Source organism: Palaemon carinicauda, chromosome 7 (genome assembly GCF_036898095.1).
Source record: "Palaemon carinicauda isolate YSFRI2023 chromosome 7, ASM3689809v2, whole genome shotgun sequence".
Taxonomy (NCBI): Eukaryota; Metazoa; Arthropoda; class Malacostraca; order Decapoda; family Palaemonidae; genus Palaemon; species Palaemon carinicauda.
The window spans coordinates 22,630,294-22,652,336 of NC_090731.1; the positions used below are offsets into that span (position 1 = coordinate 22,630,294).

The 22,043-nt window shown below is 38.6% G+C and overlaps 1 protein-coding gene across 3 annotated transcripts in view; it reads left to right on the plus strand.

Moving 5' to 3' along the window:
• Positions 1 to 543: 543 nt before the first annotated feature.
• The window catches only part of LOC137643897 (cytospin-A-like), a 118,932-nt gene continuing 97,432 nt past the window's right edge, over positions 544 to 22,043 (plus strand). For all 3 annotated transcript variants that reach the window (XM_068376641.1, XM_068376642.1, XM_068376643.1), the window contains exons 1-4: positions 544 to 596; positions 2,118 to 2,221; positions 7,797 to 8,036; positions 14,991 to 15,176. In XM_068376641.1, the coding sequence (XP_068232742.1) occupies positions 582 to 596; positions 2,118 to 2,221; positions 7,797 to 8,036; positions 14,991 to 15,176 (545 nt within the window). In that variant the 5' untranslated portion in view covers positions 544 to 581. The remainder of the gene's footprint in view (positions 597 to 2,117; positions 2,222 to 7,796; positions 8,037 to 14,990; positions 15,177 to 22,043) is intronic.

Genomic DNA, 22,043 nt, shown 5'->3' on the forward strand with positions numbered 1-22,043 from the left:
ATCGGTGGTAATGATGCAGTTCTATATTTAGTTGTAGTCCTCATTGCAATAAGCAAATAGGCGGTACTAAGTTACTAACTGACAAAAGAATTCCGTTTTTTTTTTAATTCGTTGCTTTCAAAACTTGCATGCAAAGACTTGTCTTATCAACTTTATCCCGTATGAAGATTCACAATGTGCTTAGAAAATAAGCTTTTTCATAATTGTTAGCTTTTAAGAAAACAATTTGTTTGCAAATTGACTCATTTTGCGTTAATTTTTAAGTTTTAATATTATCACTAATTGTGTAGGATTTATAGATGCTATCGGTGGTAACGAGTACATTAAAATGTGTAATCGAATTTACGAATTTGTATATTAATTAATATCTTTACATGTATAGAAGGCTGTATATGAAAGTCTGTGAAGGCATTAAGTCAGAAATAAAAAAATAAATAAAAGAAAGTAAAGTAGTGTGTGTCAAAGAAAGAAGAAAGACATCTCTGTACGCGAGCGAGGCAGTGTTTATGTGTGCACGCCATCTATTGGCAGAATTTTAGACTAAGTTTAAATCTTAACTAGTGGGAACACCGAAAGGAACGATGGTCCGTTCGCGGGTAAGTCCTCATAATGCATTTATTAAACTTTACGCGTACATTATAACAGTCTTCAAACGAAAACAAATGCATGTGGATTGCAGTGATTAGATAAAAGATCTCTGTTATCCTTCCACGGTGTGATAAAATGATAAGATAAGGTACACGTTTTCCCTTCCCCCGTTGCTGGAGGGTTTGTTTACATCGGACGACTGGTGGTGTAGTACCAAAGACCTGGGGGGAGACGTTCTTGAATTAAATATATTTTTCTTATGCTAGATCATGGTTTTTACGAATTCCTTATGACTTTTTAGGCATGAAATTTGATTCTATCGTCACTCGATATTTAAGGAACAGACATTTTCATCATTAATGCAGTTAATTGTTCGATTGAAGAGTTATAGTTTAGTTCATGCCTGTACCCATATTTGCTATTGAAATTAGCCAAACTTACATTTTTCAGGCTTATACTATCGGTACAGTTATATATCTATATCACAGGAGCTTCAGCTAGTTAGAAGTGCAAGTTATCCCAGAGGGAAGTGCTGAGATTGACTTAGCTTGAGTCATTGGGCTGGTAAATCTCCTTTTGATGATAATGAATGGAATTTATTGTTAGGTTAGTATAGGCTAATTTGGTTTCACCCCACATTATTAAAAATCTGAAAATAGGACATTATTACCCTTTGGTTCTCTTTGGTCAGCATAATTTGACATAGATTGGGTCTAAATAAACTCTTGAAAAGCTTATTAAAACAATTTAAAACCATCTGCTGTTAACTTATGTTGGTACCTATCATTGGCTGTACTGTATTAATTTTTATACAGCTAGTTTCTTATACTCTGTACTTTGGCCATATTCTAACGAGGATTCTGCTTGATGGCACGCAGAGCCATAATATATATCCACATTCTAAATCCATTCCTGATGATATAGATTATGATTTTAATAAAAATAATGTATGCATATCACAAAGTACAGTGTAATACTGTATTAGATTCACCTAAATGAGATTACATTTGACATTGTAAATGTTGTTAGGCAGTAATATTTTCAGTTTTAAGGTTTTCAAAATTATGTACAGCTTCGATGAATCTATATAGATGTATTGTACGTGTATTTCCTAGTATTAATCCCTGATCTCATTATTGTGTACCACACTGCTGTCATAATTTTTACAATGTATAGTATGTACTGCACATATGCTCTATATTATTCATTATGGATTGCTGTGAAATTACATCAAGTAACCTTGATTGTTTTATAAAACTGACTTGTGTTGTACTGTATTGTTATTATTGTTGGTATTTTTGAGTAATGCTACACTTTACTTTTACCAAGGCAGACTGGTGGACCTTAAAGTACATCCCATTTAAAAAAAAATTAATACATAAACTGGAGGTATTATTTAAGGAAACCATGTTAATTACGGTGCAGAATTATTTTATGTATTAATTGGTACTATATGTATAGCACATTTTTAAACCATGTGATATTTCATTTGGTCTTCATTGCATTTCTAATATCCACCCATTTTACAGGCTCCACGCAGAGATTTGGACTGCCTGCGGGCGCTGTCGCCACTTTCACAGCGCTGCCGTCGACCATCCAACATGAATCCCAGGACGCCACTTCTTGCCTCCAGGTACGTTGTTTTCTTTAACGGCATTCTACCTCAAGGTAGAGGGAAAATACAATCATTATGCTGGTGGAACAAAGTTTATGACTGTTTTTTGCCAAAAAAATTCACTCTTGATATGCAGTACAGTATACTATACTGTATACAGTAGTACCAAGGGTCATGAGTAACTGGGTACGAGCATACAAATTTGAACTGGATTAAGCGTATTGCATTGGCCTGCCGGCAACAAAAATTCCACACCGAATGATCATTTTCACAGAGACGTACGAACGCAGTTATTACTCCATGTTCGCCCTCATAAGGCTTTGGCATGGCGAATAGCAAAAATATTTACCGACAATACAATAGTTCATATCCATACCATTTCAAAGAAAGGGAAATACATGTCTCTAGGTAGGCTCCCTGTGGAAATTGACTTTTGAGTAAAAAAGACAACCAAGTGATTCTATTAGTGATAGTCATACAGAAGATAAACTCCCGATATTTTAGTAGAAGTTCTTATGAAGGGAGATTCTCCTTCCAAGCTTTAACCTATTTCTACTCTTCCTTTTCTCTTGTCTCCCTCACGCCAGCCATGACTACTCAAAAGTAAAGTGATAGTTTATTTGTCAATTACATGTACAGATTATTTCTATTTTTCATTGTGAGTTGGTTTTCATTCATTTCTAATGTTAAGTGCTATAGTTAGTGTAATAATTTCCATTACAAAACCACGTTTTAAAATTAATGAGTGTTTGTATTTATGGACATGTGGAATGCATCTAGTAAATTTCTTTTATTTCTCATGGGAAAAGTTGTTTTTGGATATAAGCCTCTTAGGTTACTGGCTTGCTCCCAGAACGAATTAAACTCGTAACCCAAAATACTACTTGTTTATAATTACAGATGATGTCATGGTTTATTTTATGCTGGGTTCTTTGTGCAAAATTATTTCTTTGTTTTCAATAATTTTAATTGAAGGAAGCTACTATAACAAATATGGGAGCAGTGATTGAAAAGAGTAGGATTTTTGGGGAGGTCTTTATAAGAGAGAGAAATTAATGCATTACAGTATACAGTAATACCCTGCCCTACGTTGTTACTCTGTTCCAAAATATCTGATGGAAGGTGATTGGCAATTTTTGCCTTATGAAATGACATATATGTTTCTTATATACATTTTAACATGAATAAGTACTTATAACCTTCTATTATTTTATAAAAACCAGGTACTTACATTAATAAGCTTCCATGTGAAATAATGAACTGTACAGTACAGCACATAATGATTATTTTACAAGGCAAAAGAAGTCTATAAAACAGAGGCATACAAATTCTTGCAGAAAAGAAGTAAATTGAAGTCGTCAAAGTAACTAGATTGAATGGTAGATGTGATCGAGTAATGAAAGTAATAAGAATGAATACTGTGGTAAGGAAATTGAAATAGACAATACCACGAATCAAGTTGTTATGTGGATGCATTCCGCAAATAGGGAAAGAATCAGGATTACAATTACAGGCTGGCTTCTAGGGATCTCCCAAGCCATCATGTCCTAGTTGAATGGGAGATAGGCGCTGATCTTATCCGAGAGCTGGATGGAGAAAACCTCAAGGGAGTTCCATGTGACTCCCCACCTTTGAACGTGCAACTTTTCTCCTGATTCGTTAGAGGAGGGTGTGGCACGTGCCTTATCAACATGGTTGCTTCTGGTATATGGTCAACAGGAAAAAAGCATACACACATGAACGTATTGTGATGCAACCATTGCCTCTAATGCTGCAAGAAATACAAGAACGTTTAATAAGGCACTCAGTAGTGTTGTTGAGCAACAAATCCATTATAGTAGCTTATATCAACAAGTACGGGTTACATTGGCGCTTTTTCTTTTGTTTAAAAAGCAGATGCACGTATGGGTAGTGTACCATGCCCTAGAGCTGTCAGCCAGATCCATTCCAGGCAAGAGGATTCTATTACCAGGCATGGTTAGTCACTAAGGGCAGGTAATAATGGTCTGTGGTCATGCATCCTTCAGTAGGAGGATGGCGTCTTTCTTGGTTGGGCTCATCTGGAATCAGCTAAACAGAAAACTCTTCTTCCTCTGTACCAGGCACATGAGTAGTGTTCAATGCAACTTTTCAACACCCATGTATTTACCTCAATGCCCATGCTTTTCCTCCGCTCAACAGATTTGCCATCTGATCAACCGAGTTTTGATCACGCCAGGTCTCGGGATGACCATAGGGGCTCTCAGATGGCCACATACTTACCAAATGGTATCTCGGTCCGTTAGCACTTTTAGTCTAGAACTTGCCCCACAGAACACAGTTCTATGTCAGCTTCACCTTCTGAGGTACCACAAGTCTGTGGTGTCGCTAGCACTTCATTGTTGGAAACTAGTATCCAGCATATCCTTCAAGCAAAAGCTTTTCACAAGGGACTGCCATGGAGATAATATGGTACATGCAATGGTCCTCTTCAACTCATTAGCTAAGGAAAATGGCTATTCCGTGCATTTTTTTCGTTATGTTATAAAAAGCTTACTTTTCTGGTTGGAGCTCCACTATTATTAGTATTATTATTACAAGCTAAGCTATAACCCTAGTTGGAAAAGGATGGTACTACAAGCCCAAGGACTCCAACAGGGAAAAATAGCCCTGTGAAGAAAGGAAACGAGGAAGTAAATAAACTGCAAGAGAAGCGCAGATCTCATATTTCCTCGTTTATCTTCACCAAGAGAAGGTCTTATGAGTCACTGCTGTGACATGAAAGTTAGCAGGGCTATTTGCCCATGTTCACCAATATCTGTTGCAACTCTGCTGAAGACATTCCTTTTTTTAAAGGACCGGTTTTTATAGCTAGAAAAAATAAAAATTACTTTCAGAATATTTTTTTATTTGTAACTTTATGCTTATAGATCTAGAAAAGGCATCTCATGGAGTACTAAACTAGAAATCGAGGGCCATTACAGTACATAGGCAGCAAATTCAAGGAAATGTTAAATCATAATGCAAAATATAAGATTGTAGTTAGTGACATGTGTGGGGGATTTGAGTAGGTACTGATATCAATCAAGAAATAACACTGACCTCTTTAATGTTCATTTCAGTTACAGTAATCCCTAACGTATCCGTATCAACATTCACGTACGGGGTAGTGCCTTCAGTGCACTAGACATTCGTGAGAGTCTGCAGCGTTCCTTTGACCCTTGGCTGCACTGCTTTAAATGCTTATTTACCATTGTTCCTGTTTTTTTTTTTCTTCCATCTGACTGTCTAACCTCTAGAAGGGTTTTACTCCAGTTGCACTTGGAAGCTGAGTGTCCTTACAGGCCCCAGCGCTGGCTATATAGCTCAAATTCAGAAATCCAGTTCATTCGCATTTTTAAGAGTGGTTCAGATATAGGCAAATAACCTAGGCTAGCCTAGGTTGGGTTACCACAAAATGTTGGCCTTAAAAGTCCAGTCTTTATAAACATTAATTGAATATTAGTGCCTATACTGTAATCTAAAGAAATATGAATTGTTTATCAGTGAAGTTTGCAATGAAAACAGAACTATCTTGATAGAATACAGTACCAAAATTGTTTGGTGCACTACTATTGCTAAAGCAATTGATAAATATTGTTAATTTATGAATGTGTATAAGAGGTACCTACGCTTTAAAGATATGCTCTTCAGTGGTGCAGTGTAAGCATAATCTTACACAAGTGTGTCCTCTGTGTGTTCTCTCTATCCTGTTTATTCATTCCCACACTGTATGGAATATATGAAGTGTGTACCCTGCTTCCTTAGTCCCGTTTTTTTTTTTTTTTTTTTTTTTTTTTTTTTTCACCATGGATGTACGAGTGTGTCAGTATTCGTAATGATAGGGCAGTTTTATATAGATTAAAATCAAATGAAATGCCTACCTTAAAAACATGAAAGATTTTCTCTTTCTCATGCTATGGATGATATTACTGTAACAGAGGTACTGTACTGTACTTCTGATTCCATTTGCAATTTTGTGGATGTCTATAACCACAGTTTCACCGTCGAGTAGAGAATGTCCTGTTGGTTTGTATTCAGCAAGCCCTAATGGTCAATGTCTATCTCTAGACAACACTTCATCAAGGCAGTCTAATATCTCTAGCTTAGTGGTCAGCATTTGGCCGTTTAGCAAGAAGTGGTACCATAAGCACATATACGGGTACACAACCTAAAAACATTTACCCGTAGAATGCTTAGTGAATTCCCACTTGCTAAGGCTTACATCATGATGCACTCACATAATCACTTAGGTGAATTCTATGGAAATAGAATCTAGGCCAAGTTTGATTCTCTTGGCCTAAGTCAGGTAAATCAGTTTCTTGACACTCCTAATCCTTCGCCCTGTCAACATAAAATATTTTCATTAAGCCAATCAGAGCATATGCATAGTATTTCACTATTTTGTTTGTATGAACTCTCATCCATGCCTTGTGGGTAAGGACATGTACTGGCTTACACCCAAAGATGTTTTGGTAATGGAAGTTCCGGTAAGAAGGGAATCCTCACAATTACTGTATGGAGATAATCTGTTGTCACCAGGAAAATCAGAGGAACACGTTAAAAATATTTGCATGATTTAAAAGTGAAAGCAAGAATAGGTAATTGAAAACCCCAATTGAAAAGTCACTACCTGTAATCAAATAGTTTTATGGTAACAGCAATAGAATGAAAGGGGAGTACTTAGTCTAGGAAGTGGTCATGTGAGTTCTAGTATAAAGTTGAATATTATAAATGGTCTTACAAGAGGTACTCTGTATCATGAAATTTAAAAGAGCTAGATATTTTATACTTAGCTTGGTTAATAAAAGCATATAGGCTAGTGAAAAGATGGACGAAGGTTCTTATGGCAAAGGAAGTACGTTGAATTAGGCAAAACTTGATGCGCGCACTCTCTCTCTCTCTCTCTCTCTCTCTCTCTCTCTCTCTCTCTCTCTCTCTCTCTCTCTCTCTCTCTCTCTCTCTTTTTACATTTTCAGAGGTAGTGTCATATGAACGGATGGTTGTAATTGATAGAGAGGTTGTACCATGTTACAGTCTTAGATATTATGAAAAGTAATTCAAGTAGGTTTTACAAGGTCATCACAGATGTAAATACTGTACTTTAACATGTTTTAAGTTCACATTCTGATGTCCTGAATTCCTTAGTATGTTACAAAACCATTTTTAATGGCCTATTCTCTCAGGGTAATGGTTTTCATGTAGAGTTCCAATTTAAATTTTGGGATCTGCTTTCTATTTCTTTATATAAACTGTACGTTTATCCATATATTGTATCTTTGTTTGAATTTACACTTAAAAAAGTGATGAGATTACTGTTTCATGCTGATTTTGTATTATTGTAAGCACACTGGTCATATCCACTTTGTTTGTGTTAGGTAATTTTAAATTATGTAAGGGGAGGAGCGGTGATTACAATTAGGTTGAAATATATTGACAGATTAAGTAATTGTAACCTTTATGTATTTCCTCTCCTTTCCAGAGGGTAAGCAATTAATACTGTAATTTTCATAGATGTAAGACAAGGTTTAGAATATGCCAAGTGATGTTAGAATGACAAAGATAATATTTTCAGGGGTGGAGGAAACAGCAGTAGTGCCAATGGAGGTATAAGTTCATCAGTTGGACGTGCTCCAGGAACAGTACCCCTATCTCAGAGAGAAACTGCAGCTAAATCTGTGCGTGCTCCAGGAACTCCTGTTTCATCAACAAAGCAAACAAGATCTGTACGAACTGGTCCCATCAGACCAACAAGAGTTAATACTGCTGTTAATGCTACAACACGAAAAGCGTCTGCACCTGGTAAACTGATAAGGTGAGTTTATAGTGTGTTTTAACTATACTGTAGTACACTATTTATGTAAATAATCTTTTGACTTAAAGTTTATTATATTAATTTGTGTAACTTTGTGTTAGATACTATATTAGTACAGTATACAGTAAATGAGAATGTTTTACTTTAAGCATTTTGTGTACATTGTGATTAGAATTCTTTCTTCCTACAAATCTTATCAGTTTATATAAGTAATCATGTGTGATTAACACTTCTGTAGACACACTACAGAATGCAGAACACAATCCTCCCACCAGGCATGCATTGGAAGTACCTAACTCTCTTGGTGGCCAAGTCTTTTTCTTGTCTGTTATTAGAACTCAACTATTTTGTGCACTCATTTTCCAACCAGTCAACAAGATGATCTTCTATACTTTACCTTTTATGTTTATGATTTTGTATATTTTGGTAATATTTCTTCAATTTTGACTGTGGTGTCCTATAGGAAACGTCCCTACCTGGGCTTTTTGGGTGCCTATAGGTCCACCTGGCGAGTCACTAGCAGCCATTGCCTGGCCCTCCATGGTCCTAACTTGGGTGGAGATAGTCTTGGGTGCTGATCCGATGTATATTTTAGGGTCAGCCTTTAGAGTATTGTCACTGGCCCTTGCGTTTGCCATTCATTAGCAACCTTTAACTGGTCACTGTCTAGAGGTGCTGCATTGGTCAGGTCTAATCATGCATATACTTTTTAATCAGCCAATGCTCACTGTTAGACTATTGTTAAGTAAAGGTATTTCAGTGAAGTAGTTTCACTTATGCTTCGCATCTCTCTTCAATGATAGGTATTCATAGTGGTTAAAGCTATTGATCTGCTTGAAATGAGTTTGTTTGTAATTTTTGTATAGTACACGTAGTGTATTCTACCTATGCAAATTATGCATATTTTTTATTTTGTATGTTTAGATAGTCTTGTTCTGCTTTGACTTGGGTCTTCTTATTTATGTACTTTAATTCAATTACTGTACATATGCAGCAGTAACATTTGTCAATAAAAATTATGTATTAATTTTGGAAGCAAGGCATAGCATCGCTATTGAGTCTAAGCTAAGCAGTGCCATGGTTTTAGGGGGAAAGACACCCCACGTACCATTTGTAAATTGGGGTATAAAAAAACTTAAGTAGCAAGTGAAGGTGTTGTTCTTTTCTGAGGCCTCTAAGGGTTTCAGAAGTCTCGTTATCGGAGTAACCGACGGCAGCAACATCTACCTCCTAATTTTCCTTCAATATAGTGTGAGTTGCTCACTTTAGTTTTAATATAGTAAACTGCATTACAGTAACTTTTCTAGGGTACACATTTCATGAGTGTCACTGCAAGTGATTCTCAAGACCTAGAAATGCAGCAAAGTGATGCTGTAGCGTGGTCGCAGATGGACATCTTTCAGTAATTAAAGTGTTACTTTTATTTCAGGCCACCAACCTTTAATGGTATTCCTGTCTGCAAGAGAAGACACTTGGAACTGATTGAGTACTGTATCTCTTGGTGCCAGCATTGCTCTCTCCTAGGTTGTTTGTGGAATTAAGATGTTTTTTTACTGATCACTTCTGAATCTGAACTTTTTTCAGATGATAGTGGAATTGCTTTAAAACCTTTTTTAAAGTTGAGTTCTGCAGTCTCTTGCTATAAACAGACTTTGAGGTCATAAAGTTGTTTTGTTTGAGGATATTGATTACTTCATTTTTGCAAACCCTTTCCTTTGAGACAGTTTAAGTCTTTCTGACAAAAAATTTATGGCTTTACCATGTGCTTTGAACTTCTTGATTATAGTGGCTTGTGCCAAATTTATTGATGATATCAAGGAGTGCTTGGTGGAGAAATAGCTGCAGTATAACAACCCCACACTTACTTCCACTACCAGATGCAAGTCTTAGACTGTACTGTAAGTGGGTTGGTGGTTGTGCTTTGGCTAGACAGCCTTGCCAAGGGATCGGGAGCTTATCAGGAAACATTGCTTTGTCATTACTGTACCAAAATCTTACATGGCTCTTACTACAATGAAAGTAGATTCCAGTGAGAAGTTTTTGTATGGACATGTAAATTCCTAAAAATTAGCTTAAAGAACCCTGAGGATTAACACAATTCCAGAAGAATAGTAACTTCTAAAGAATGGCTCCTCATTAGTGATATAATGCACTCAGTTTTGTATGCATTGGCCAACATTGTCCTTAGGTAAACACTATAAGTATGCTTTTGGCTTCTTGGATTTAAAGGTTTTGAGAACTCCAGACATGGGTCATTGGGAAACTTAATACCTTCTCCCGTTTACCAGACTTGAGGATTGTGGTTTTAAAATAAAGACTTTTAAGCTTCCTTCAGGACCATCTACCCCAGATTTAGGCAACCCCACGTTTAGTGGGACCTCGGTCAATAGTTTATGTTTTTCTATTTCAAAGAGGTTGGTATCTGAAAGGGTAATATGCTTCCTTCCTTCATGGGAAAGGATTGAGGTATTTTCAGAAAATCTTATCTCTGTTAGAGGGAAGAGGTAAAGATCTCTATCCAAATTTGTCATGCAGTGGGGTCCTGTTCCCAGAAATTCTGGCCCAATTGGGAACAAATAAGAATAAACTCTAAGGTAGCAATAGCTTTAAGAAATGGTTACAGGTTACTTTTATGAAAGATGGGGTGAGGCCCTTGTTGATTAAACTTAAAATAGTTAAAGTAAAAGGAGGAAAGGGAACTTTAGAGTTTTTACGGTAGCTTGTTTTTATCACCTGTGACCTGTGAGAAATGGAGACCCATTATTAACCTCAGACCTCAAGATCATTATGTACAGATAGCACCACTTCAGGTGATGGAGGTAGTAGCTTCTTTGCATCTGTGGCTCTGAGAGATACTTATTTTCAGATACCAGTGCATATATGTACTGTGATCTTTCTTTGGTATATATGGCAGAGAAAAGTCTGTCTAAGCAGATTCCTAATGTTTTATTTTCATAACAGACTCTGTTAATTACCAGATTCCTTTCCCTGTTTGACATATGAGGCCAAAGGAGAGTAATCAGACTGTTAAGGTACCCATATGACGGTTTTATCATGTCTTAGGAGTCTTGGAGTCATCAAAAATACCCCTCAATCTGTGCCAATATCGTATTCTCAGCTTTAACTGGAATAAGTATTGTACTAAAAAGTCCATATACTGTACTTTAGAATTGACCTCCATACTGTGTCCCAGATTCTGTACCCATTAGTTTAAAAGGACCTGGTATTTTTGTTATAGCAGGACTTCTTATTCATAGGAAAAACCGATTCTTCACAGCAGATGCAGATTAAAGTAATTTTAGTGGTAGATGAACAGGTGATGCTATATTTGATCAAATACTGACAACCTTCTTATCCTATTCCTCAACTGGTTTGTTTGGATCTATACATGTGGTAAGAAAGTCAGACCAAATAGAAATTCCCGTTCCTTCCTCATGCTCCATACATTTGCTTGTTTTCCAACCCCAAAGAGAACTTTTGAAATTGCATTTAATGAATATAAGGGCATCGTTTTACTCAACAGATAAGAAAAATCTCCACATAAATCTGCTGGAATTAAAAGCATTCTTTCTAGCACTGGAGCAATTTCCAGGTCCCCTCTCCCTCATGATAGTTTAGCAGACTCCATCAGCATGTGGAAAGCTGATCTAGCAAAATCATCACACCCACTGACTGTCTGCAAAAGGTTATGAAGATTGTAGGGACTCCCTTGTCAGACTCTCTAACTTGGTAAAGAAGCCTCCAAACAAAGATGTCAGATTATCTTGAAAAGTGTCTAAATATAAAAGAAATAGATTTTCTTTATCCATATGGATATAATTTAGCCATTAAATATAGGCTTGAGAACATCTTTCATTCTAGACTCAAAGTTTTAAGATACAGTAAAAGCATATTAACTAGAGTACTTCGCCTCTTCTCCGGATGAGGTATTGTAGGCAAGTGACACCCTCACAGTTTCATGGGAGAACTCAATTGCAAAGATCATTCTCTTAATGCCAGTCTTAAGCAAATGAAAAAGTCAAACAACTGTATTGTAACTTGAAGCTTCAAGATTTGATTTTAATTGAAGTATTACTCAGATCTGCAGTCATTTTAGGTGTTGAAATTTCTTTGAGATACTTGGGAAAATTTTTTGTAATCCATTCAAAGATTGAAAGCTGCCCCATCTCAAGTATTTGAGTGCAGAAAAGGGGAACTGACTCATGTAGGGAAATAAGTCATGTTTGATAAAATTTTGAGAAGATACCTCTTAAAGTCTTAAGACCTTTGAAACCAGTACATTTCTCTGGTTCTTTGGCATTGGAGCCATCTTTATTTGAATCTCTGGAACAGGTGACATTTAAGAACATTACCTTGAAAACTATTTTATTTTGTCTTGGCACCGCTAAGACAAGTGTGCATGCTGCGTACAGTATCAAATTATTATGTGATACAAAAAGTGGAAAATGTTGGGTTTATTTGTGCACTATTCATCGTCAGGACACAAATGTATTCCTCCTATCATCAAGCTTCATTAGATTTTGTACATTCTCCATCTTACAAGGAATAAAAAAGACCTTGCTCTGAGCCCTGTCTACTGTAGGCCATGAGAAATCCTCTTCGGAAGAGTAAACCTATTGTAGGGAAGGGTCATATAATTTACGTCTGACAGAAATTACAAAGAAGACAGGCATTTTTTTTTTTCTACGAAGACTGATGATCATTAATGATTATGATAATGCTCCAAGACGAGCATGGGCATGTAAGGTTAGACTTGAGAGTCAGAAAGATAAGACCCTACGTATCCTTAGCATTCAAAGTAAATATGATTATAAGTAGGTCGAGGACTGTGGTTCCTCTATAGTCAGGGCTGCATTCATTATGTTTCATATGACTTAAAAATTTTATGTATAATTTTATTTTATATCGGATTCACTTTTGAGAAACAAATTCAGTCTTCTTCCATTGCACAAAAATTGTCCTATTGATGAAGTCTTTCAATATAAATGGTGGTCAACATATTTTGAAGAAATATTTTATTTCTTTCATTCTATCTTGTTTCAAGTATTGTTCTCCTGTGTGGTTTTTAGCTTCTGACTCTCATCTTGATTTTATTGACAAAAACTTGCCCTCGATTGAATTTTTATTCCTGGTTTTATATTAATCTCTGGCACCGTCATATAGTTAGTTCTTTATGCATGTTGCCTAAGATTTTTCATAATTCGGACCATCCTTTGCATTCGGATCTTCCCGGAATGTAGCATTTTGTATGTATTCTTAGGTATGCAGTTAGTTCTATGGCTTCTCCATCATAAGACTATGCGAAATATTCTAAAAGTTTTATTCTGGCTTTCACCAGATTGTGGAATGATCTTCCTAATCGAACAACTGAATTGGTGGAACTTCAGAAGTTTAGACTTGCATCATATGTTTATATATTGAACAGGCTGACATGAGTCTCTTTATAGTTTATATATGACATCTATTTTAATGTTGTTACTTATCTTGAGATAATTTATATTTGTTCATTACTTCTCATATACAGTATACTATAGTTTCCTTGTTTTCTTTCCTCAATGGGCTATTTTTCCCTTTTGGGGTCCTTGGGCTTATAATATTCTAGTTTTTCAATCCTAGTTTATTCATTTCCTTATTTCCTCTCCTCACTGGGCTATTTTTCCCTGTTGGAGCCCTTTGGCTTATAGCATCCAGCCTTTCCAAATAGGGTTGTAGCTTGCTTAGTAATAGTAATGATAATATTGCTTCTATCACAGCACTAAATGCTTTTGTTAAATTTTATCTGAAATCTAATACATAAGTTCCTAGGATATGTACTAGATTTGGCCCTTTGCAACTACAGGTCAAATTTTACCTGTCTTTATCTTTAGAATATAAGATCTCTCCTAATACATCATCCTAATGTATACATTAAATTTGTATTGAAAATGGAAAGAGAAAATCTGTCCTTGAAAATTTCATGTTTTTGCAAGTATAATGACATTCAGGATAGGAGTTTTGTTCACAATGGAAGCTCAAAGAGGTATTAGAATATTTTTTGGTAAAGGGTATTTAAACTTCCATTTCTTTATCTAATTTTGTTTACTTTGCTCTTCCTACCCGACTGTCTACGTTCCCTAACTTGATTCTTTTACTAGTGCTGGGCTCTTTCGCTGCGGAAAGTTCGTATGATCTTAAGCTGGTCCATTTTGACCTCTCGTGAAGAAATAAGAGGATGCACGAGTTCTTTCTTTGTGATTTTAACCAATGCTTAGATGTCTAGTTTTTATATACTGTAAAGTTGACATACAAAGATAATTATTCTTTTTAATGACAGTAAAGTTGTAATAATATTAATGATAACAAATCACAAGTAATTTGGCTGCAGAGGAAATTTGAATAAAAATTATTTTGTATTGAATATTTAAAGGACATTCTATGCTGAACTGTATTGTATATTGAATATTAAGTTGCAGTAAATTTTGAATAAGTAATGATACCTTCAATACATATCTGTAAATTTGAAAGAGGAGACGAATCCAGAATTCTCTTTCAACATATACAGTATTCTGGCAAATATCCTCATTTTCAATGCGTTTATTGTTTCATTGTTGATGTCGGCTACCCCCCAAAATTGGGGGAAGTGCCTTTGGTATATGTATGTATCAACAACAGTATGCTAATAATATATAGCTAATACTGATTATGGTTTTTGTAAAAAATTTTCATTATATTTTATTTTAGAACACTTTGAAGACTTAAATGGTTGCAGAAATATAGCTAAAGATTTTTGAAAAATTTCTTTATTTTAAAACATTCTGGAGACTTGAATTGCTGCAGATATATATTAAAAGATTTATGGGCTTATTTTCCACTAAACTATACTGTACTATACTTACTATATAATTAGATTTAACTGTAGAATTGATCTTCCACTTATTCAATTTGGGTCTTAAAGTGAGTTTTGTTTCTTTCTAGTGTTCTAGGTAAGGGTTTTGACAGTCTTCCCGAAACTGTTTCCGTGCGAAGAAAGAATTCAGCTCCTGTGAAATCATCAACTTCTAACAATAACATAGTAACCAAGAAAAATTCCGTGCCTTTGCAAGCGAAGGTTAAAAAGGTATCCTCGACGCCAGCCCCTGGCGGTATCGCTATAAGTTCTCGGTAAGTTGATACCACTCCTCTCTTTGTTCTTATGTTTTTAGAATACAGAAGTTCTGCTTTGAACTTTGCCTTTTCATATTGTTGTGTGGTTTAGACAGAAATTTGTCCTTATTGATTACTTGATTATATTTTTTTCAACATTAAACTTACCCGATGATCATATAGCTGCATCCCTGCTGCTCGACAGAAAAAACCTACGGGCGGAATACGCCAGCGATCGCTATACAGGTGGGGGTGTACATCAAAAGCGCCATCTGTCAAGTACTCAAGTACTCGATGTCAACAAAGAACCAATTTTTCCTCTGTCGTGCCAATGGCAGGACCTACTAAATACGCCGTCCATAACTGGATTTGTTTTCACAACGATTTGGTGAAGTACACTATTCCAGTTTTGAGCTTTTGCTATGCAGGGGTTTTATCTTCATTTCAAAACTTGAATTCGTTTTCGATAGATTTAATTATGGTGACGAAGAGAGTATGGACTCTTTCACTTTTAAATGGCCGACCCTTCCCTTAGACGGAAGTGTGTTTAGGTTTTTGGTAAAGTTTTATGTTTGTTTATATGCGACCTTTCCTAATAGTAGGCGGTCCTAACTTGGAACCGAAGTTAATTAACATTGAGCCCGTTTTATCGTATTTAACCTTTAAAGAATTTAATACTTTTTTGATTTTAATGTTTTATGGAAGAATTTCTTTTGATAGTCTCGTACTGTTTTCAAAGATGAACTAACGTTTAGTTTTTAGTCTCCGCAGTTGTTGACGTTCAGAACGTTCAACTTGCGCTCTATCGTTACGATAGAGAGAGAGTGTTTCACGGTTTCACTTTGCAGTAAGAGTAAACCGATTCTAGCGTTTCGTTCATTCTTTCTTAGTTTAAAGAGTTTAAATTCTGAATAAAGGTACTTTTTATTTGGGAAACCTTTCAGTTTTTTCCTTTAGCAAATAACATGTTTTAACGATATATAATTGGGCTCTTCTCTCAGGTGCTAATTCAAGAGAGAAGAGAGAGAGAGATAGAGACGGAGGGAGAGAGAGGAGAATAAACGTTTCGTTCAAGCGGGTAACGTTGTTCTCGTTTTTTACTCTTCTCCCTAGTCGCTGTAGGGGAAGAAGGTAAAACGTTTCTAGGGTTTTATTCTTGTTCCCAGGCTTTATGCGGTGAGAGATTGTAAACGTAGTTTATTTGATCTAGTGTTTAGTCTCTTTTCCAGCCACTGAATTCTTTATCTTTATTTATGTTTTTCTGTTGCATTGTAAAACTGTTTTCGCAATGACTACCTTTTAATGAAGGATAGGATTGCGTGTTTCAGGTAGAAATCAGTTAAAGTTTCGATTTCAGTGAAATAAGTGCAAACAGAAAATCAAAAGTGATAAAGTGATATGCGCAAAGTGTTACAGTGTTGCGTCTGAGGGTTCGTCTGTTCGTGCCAGTTGTTCACCTAGTCCGGGACCTCTTACAAGCTCCCAAGCCCAGGGGAGAAGTAATGTCGAACGACTTATGGGTTCCACAGGCCTTGATCGACGAACAGACATTTTTCCCTCCGTGGTTTCGGGCGTATCTACACACGTTTGCCGACGTGATCGCCCCACCCACACAAAGACGAGAGAGCCCATTTATTCCTCGTCTGCGGAAGAGGTTTCTCGTAAGAAACCATGGACCAAATCTTGCAGCTTTTAAGTGCAAGTCGGTCCCTTCCGCGCAAGTCCAACGGCCTAGGTGTAGCCACTGGGTCAGTTCGGACTCGCTGCAGTCATCCGACGACTGCACACCTCCCAAGAGAGGCAAGGTGGTACCGCAACAGGCAGTAACTCCGTCTGTTGCCGCACCAGCTGTTTTAGACCCTCAGTCACGACGGACAGTAGCTCCGTCTGTTGCCGTTTTTTGTAGACCCTAAGTGGTCTTTACTGCAGTCTATGCAGACTCAGTTAGCTGCGGTTATGCAGGAGTTTCGTACGGAGAAGGTTGACACTGCTCTCGTTAGCCTACAACCTGCCACTGTTGTGCACCCAGCTCACGCTGAGGCTGCCTGCTCCCACACTCTGGCTGCGGAGAGCTCCACCTCCGATGCGCAATCGACCCTGCCAGACGCATGTTAACGTTAGCCGACGTGCGGCTCCCTCCGTTAACATGCGTGAGCTACCGCATCAGCAGTGGGAAGGTGGAGTCAAGCTGCCGTGTTTTGACGCGATGCGTTAGTTTCCGCAACCCACGGCAGTCCCCACCACGCACCACCACTCCGCTTTGGTTGTTGTTTGCTCCCACACTCCGACTGCGGAGAAGGTTGACGATGCACCCGTTTGCCTACAACCTGCCACGGTTGTGCGCCCAGCATGGCTGCCTGCTCCCACACTCTTGTTGTGAGAGCTCCTCCACCCATGCGCTGTCGACCCTGCCAGACGCATGCTGACTCCCACAGACACACGGAGCACTCCGTTGCCGTGCGTGAGCTACCACAAGCTGCCGTGTTTTGACACGGTGTGTCAGCCTCCGCAACCCACTGTGGTTAACGCCACTCGCCCGCAGCAGACTAGTCAGTCAGGAGTTGAGGCTTCTCCACACAGCTTTGGTTGTTGCCAGCTCACAGACTGTCAAGCAGTTACATGACGTTGCCTTCTGGTCTGCTACTAATGCACCAGTGCTGTATGTCCTCACGCACCTGTTTTGGTTGACAGTTCAGTTTTTGACAGTTCACAGACTGTCAAGCAGTTACATAACGTTGCCTTCTGGTCTGCTGCTAATGCACCAGTGCTGTATGTCCTCACGCACCTGTTGTGGTTGACAGTTCAGTTTTTGACAGTTCACAGACTGTCAAGCAGTTACATAAACGTTGCCTTTTGGTCTGCTGCCTTTGCACCAGTGAGACCCTCACTGAGATAACCTAGCTTTTCTCGGACATGGTTCCTGTAAATGAGAAAGTGCTGTTCTCCCTCCTTCTGATATTCCTTTGAGGACTCTGTCATTTGGAGAGGAGCCTTAAGCTGCTTAGCCTCCTATGGACTTTAATTTAAGCATAACAAGGCTTCCAGGGATGGTAAATGGTTCTGCTTCAGTCGCTAACCCCGTCTGTTGCCACACCTGCTCCCATAGACCCTAATGGGCTTTGTTGCAAGACATGCAGTCCAAGCTTGTGTCCTTGTTAGAGGATTTTTTACGGAGAAGAACCTTCTAGCCAACAACCTTCCTACCGGTTGGTTGTACGCCCTGTTGACGCTGAGGTATCCTACTCACGTCCGCCATTTGAGATGGTTCCTCCACCGGTGCGACCCAGTGTGGGTTGCCAGTCGCACGTTGACGTTAAGCGACTCTCGGAGGTGGTTGTGGACGTTCAGTGTGTCACTTGGAAGACGTTCAACAACCAGCAGAGGTGACTTGTTGTGACGCAGTGAGGCAACCTCAGCAACCCTGTAGGGGGTTGACTGCACAACCGAGACAGTCTACACAGTTTCTGGTTGACGCTGTACTTCCTCGCGTCCCCATGGTTGACAGTTCACAGACTGTGCAGCAGTACCATGATCTTGTGTCCGGCTCCGTCACGCATCCACCAGTGCGACCGGATTCAGCGAGTCAGACGTTGCCCACTCCGTTGCCGTTTCCTCATCAGTTTCGGATGAGGACATTGCTGAAGAAGACGATCAACCCCCAGCCCTGCTATCCATCCAGAAGATGCTGAAGAAGGAACACTGCCCTGTCAGGCTGTGGATGAGTCTGGTTAGGACACTGTCATCCGTGGTTCAATTTGTGTCACTTGGAAGACTACACCTCCGTCCTCTTCTGTTTCATCTAGCTTTTCACTGGAAAAGGACTAGACGCTAGAAGCGGTCTCGATGCCGGTTTCCGGAAAGATAAAGTCTGGTCTGACTTGGTGAAAGGACTTTATCAACCTTTGATAGGGTCTTCCCCTGACTGTTCAGACTCCCAACCACGTTCTCTTCTCGGACGCATCGGACGTAGGCTGGGGTGCGACATTAGGCGGTAGGGAATGCTCGGGATTATGGAACTCGAGTCAAAGGACAATGCATTTCAACTGCAAGAAGCTTCTGGCAGTTCGTCTGACCTGGAAAAGCTTCAGGTCTCTCCTTCAAGGCAAAAGGAGGTGAACACGGTCAACACCCTGCTTTGACGTACATCTCCAAGCAAGGAGGGACCTACTCTCTGACATGGTACGAGTTCGCAAGAGACCTCCTCTCCTGTTCAACAGGTCTAGACTTTTCACTAGTAACGAGGTTCATCCAAGGCAACTTGAATGTCATAGCAGATTGTCTCAGTAGGAAGGGACAAATAATTCCAACATTTTGGACCCTCCACAAGGATGTATGCAAGAGACTTTGGGCCACCTGGGGCCAGCCAACCATAGATCTCTTCGCAACCTCGATGACCTAGAGGCTCCCAATACTTTGCTCACCTATCCCGGACCCAGCAGTAGTTCATATAGATGCCTTTCTACTAGATTGGTCACATCTAGATCTATATGCATTCCCTCCGTTCTAGATTGTCAACAAGGTACTGCAGAAGTTCGCCTCTCACGAAGGGACAAAGTTGACGCTAGTTGCTTCCCTCTGGCCCGTGAGAGAATAACTCACCGAGGTACTTCGATGGCTAGTAGACGTTCCCAGAACACTTCCCCTAAGGGTGGACCTGCTACGTCTGCCACGATTAAAGAAGGTACTCCAAGGCCTCCACGCTCTTCGTCTGACTGCCTTCAGATTATCAAAAGACTCTCGAGAACTAGAGATTTTTCGAAGGAGGCAACCAGAGCGATTGCTAGAGCAAGGAGAACATCCACCCTTAGAGTCTACCAATCGAAGTGGGAAATCTTCCGAAACTGGTGCAAGTCAGTATCCGTATCCTCGACCAGTACCTCTGTAACTCAAATAGCTGACTTCCTCTTATATCTGAGGAAAGAACGATATCTTTCAGCTCCCACTATCAAGGGTTACAGAAGCATGTTGGCATCAGTCTTCCGTCACAGAGGCTTAGATCTTTCCAACAATAAAGATCTACAGGACCTCCTTAAGTCTTTTGAGACCACGAAGGAGCGTCGTTTGGTTACACCTGGTTGGAATTTAGACGTGGTTCTAAGATTCCTTATGTCAGACAGGTTCGAACCACTTCAATCAGCCTCCCTGAAAGATCTCACCTTTAAGACTCTTTTCCTGATTTGCTTAACCACGGCTAAAGAGTCAGGGAGATTCATGCCTTCAGCAGGAACATCAGATTCTCATCCGAAACGGCTACATGTTCTACAACTTGGTTTTCTAGCCAAACACGAGCTGCCTTCTCGGCCTTGACCAATATCGTTCGATATTCCAAACTTATCGTATGGTTGGAAAGGAACTAGAAAGAGTATTATGTCCTGTAAGAGCTCTTAAGTTCTATTTAAAAACCTTTACGAGGCCCGTCTGAAGCTTTATGGTGTTCAGTTAAGAATCCATCTTTGCCTATGTCAGAGAATTCTTTATCCTATTTTATCAGACTGTTAATACGAGAAGCTCATTCCCTTCTGAATGAGGAAGACCAAGCTTGGCTGAAGGTAAGGACACACGAAGTTAGAGCTGTCACAACTTCCGTGGCCTTTGAACAAAATAGATCTCTGCAAAGTATATTCGACGCAACCTATTGGAAAAGCAAATCAGTGTTCGCGTCTTTTATCTTAAGAATGTCCAGTCTCTTTACGAGAACTGCTACACTCTGGGACCATTCGTAGCAACGAGTGCAGTAGTGGTGGGGGCTCCACCACTACAATTCCCTAATTCCAGAACCTTTTTAATCTTTCTCTTGAAATATTTTTGGGTTGTCCAGAAGGCTAAGAAGCCTTTCGCATCCTACTTGATTTGGCGGGTGGTCAAAATCATTTCTTGAGAAGCGCCTAGATTAGAGGTTTTGATGAGGACCTTTAGTATGGGTTGCAACCCTTCATACTTCAGCTCCTAGGAGTCGCTCAGCATCCTATGAGGATCGCGAGGCTCAGTAAGGAAGACGTACTTAAAAAGGCAGAGTAATTGTTCAAGTCGTCTTCCTTACCAGGTACTTATTTATTTTATGCTTGTTATTTTGAATAACTGCTAAAATGAAATACGGAATACTTAGCTCATAATAATGTCAACATGTAATGCTGGTCTCTACCCACCCCCCTGGGTGTGAATCAGCTATATGATCATCGGGTAAGTTTAATGTTGAAAAATGTTATTTTCCTTAGTAAAATAAATTTTTGAATATACTTACCTGATGATCATAAATTAAAGGACCCACCCTTCCTCCCCAATAGAGACCCAGTGGACAGAGGAGAAAATTGGTTCTTTGTTGACATCGAGTACTTGACAGATGGCGCTTTTGATGTACACCCCCCCCTGTATAGCGATCGCTGGCGTATTCCGCCCGTAGGTTTTTTCTGTCGAGCAGCAGGGATGCAGCTATATGATCATCGGGTAAGTATATTCAAAAATTTATTTTACTAAGGAAAATAACATTTTTATTAGCGTATTATTTATTGGAATTTATTGCATTTAAACTTTACATTTGATTATGGAATTTTACAAAACTAAATCAAACCGAGTTATTAGATGTTAATTAAGTCTGAAAGTAATAAGACAAGAGTTTGCGAAATTTTCATCTCATTACATGTGTTCAGTCTGGATATGCTCAATAGTATTTTCAGACAGGATACCACATTTGTGCTTTTTGTATGGTAATTCCCCTGTTGTAGCATTTTATATATATATATATATATATATATATATATATATATATATATATATATATATATATATATATATATATATATATATATACTTGTTTATTTATTTATTGTTATCAGGTAATGTATTTTGAATTTCAGGTATATGAATATTGTAATGCATAATGTAGAA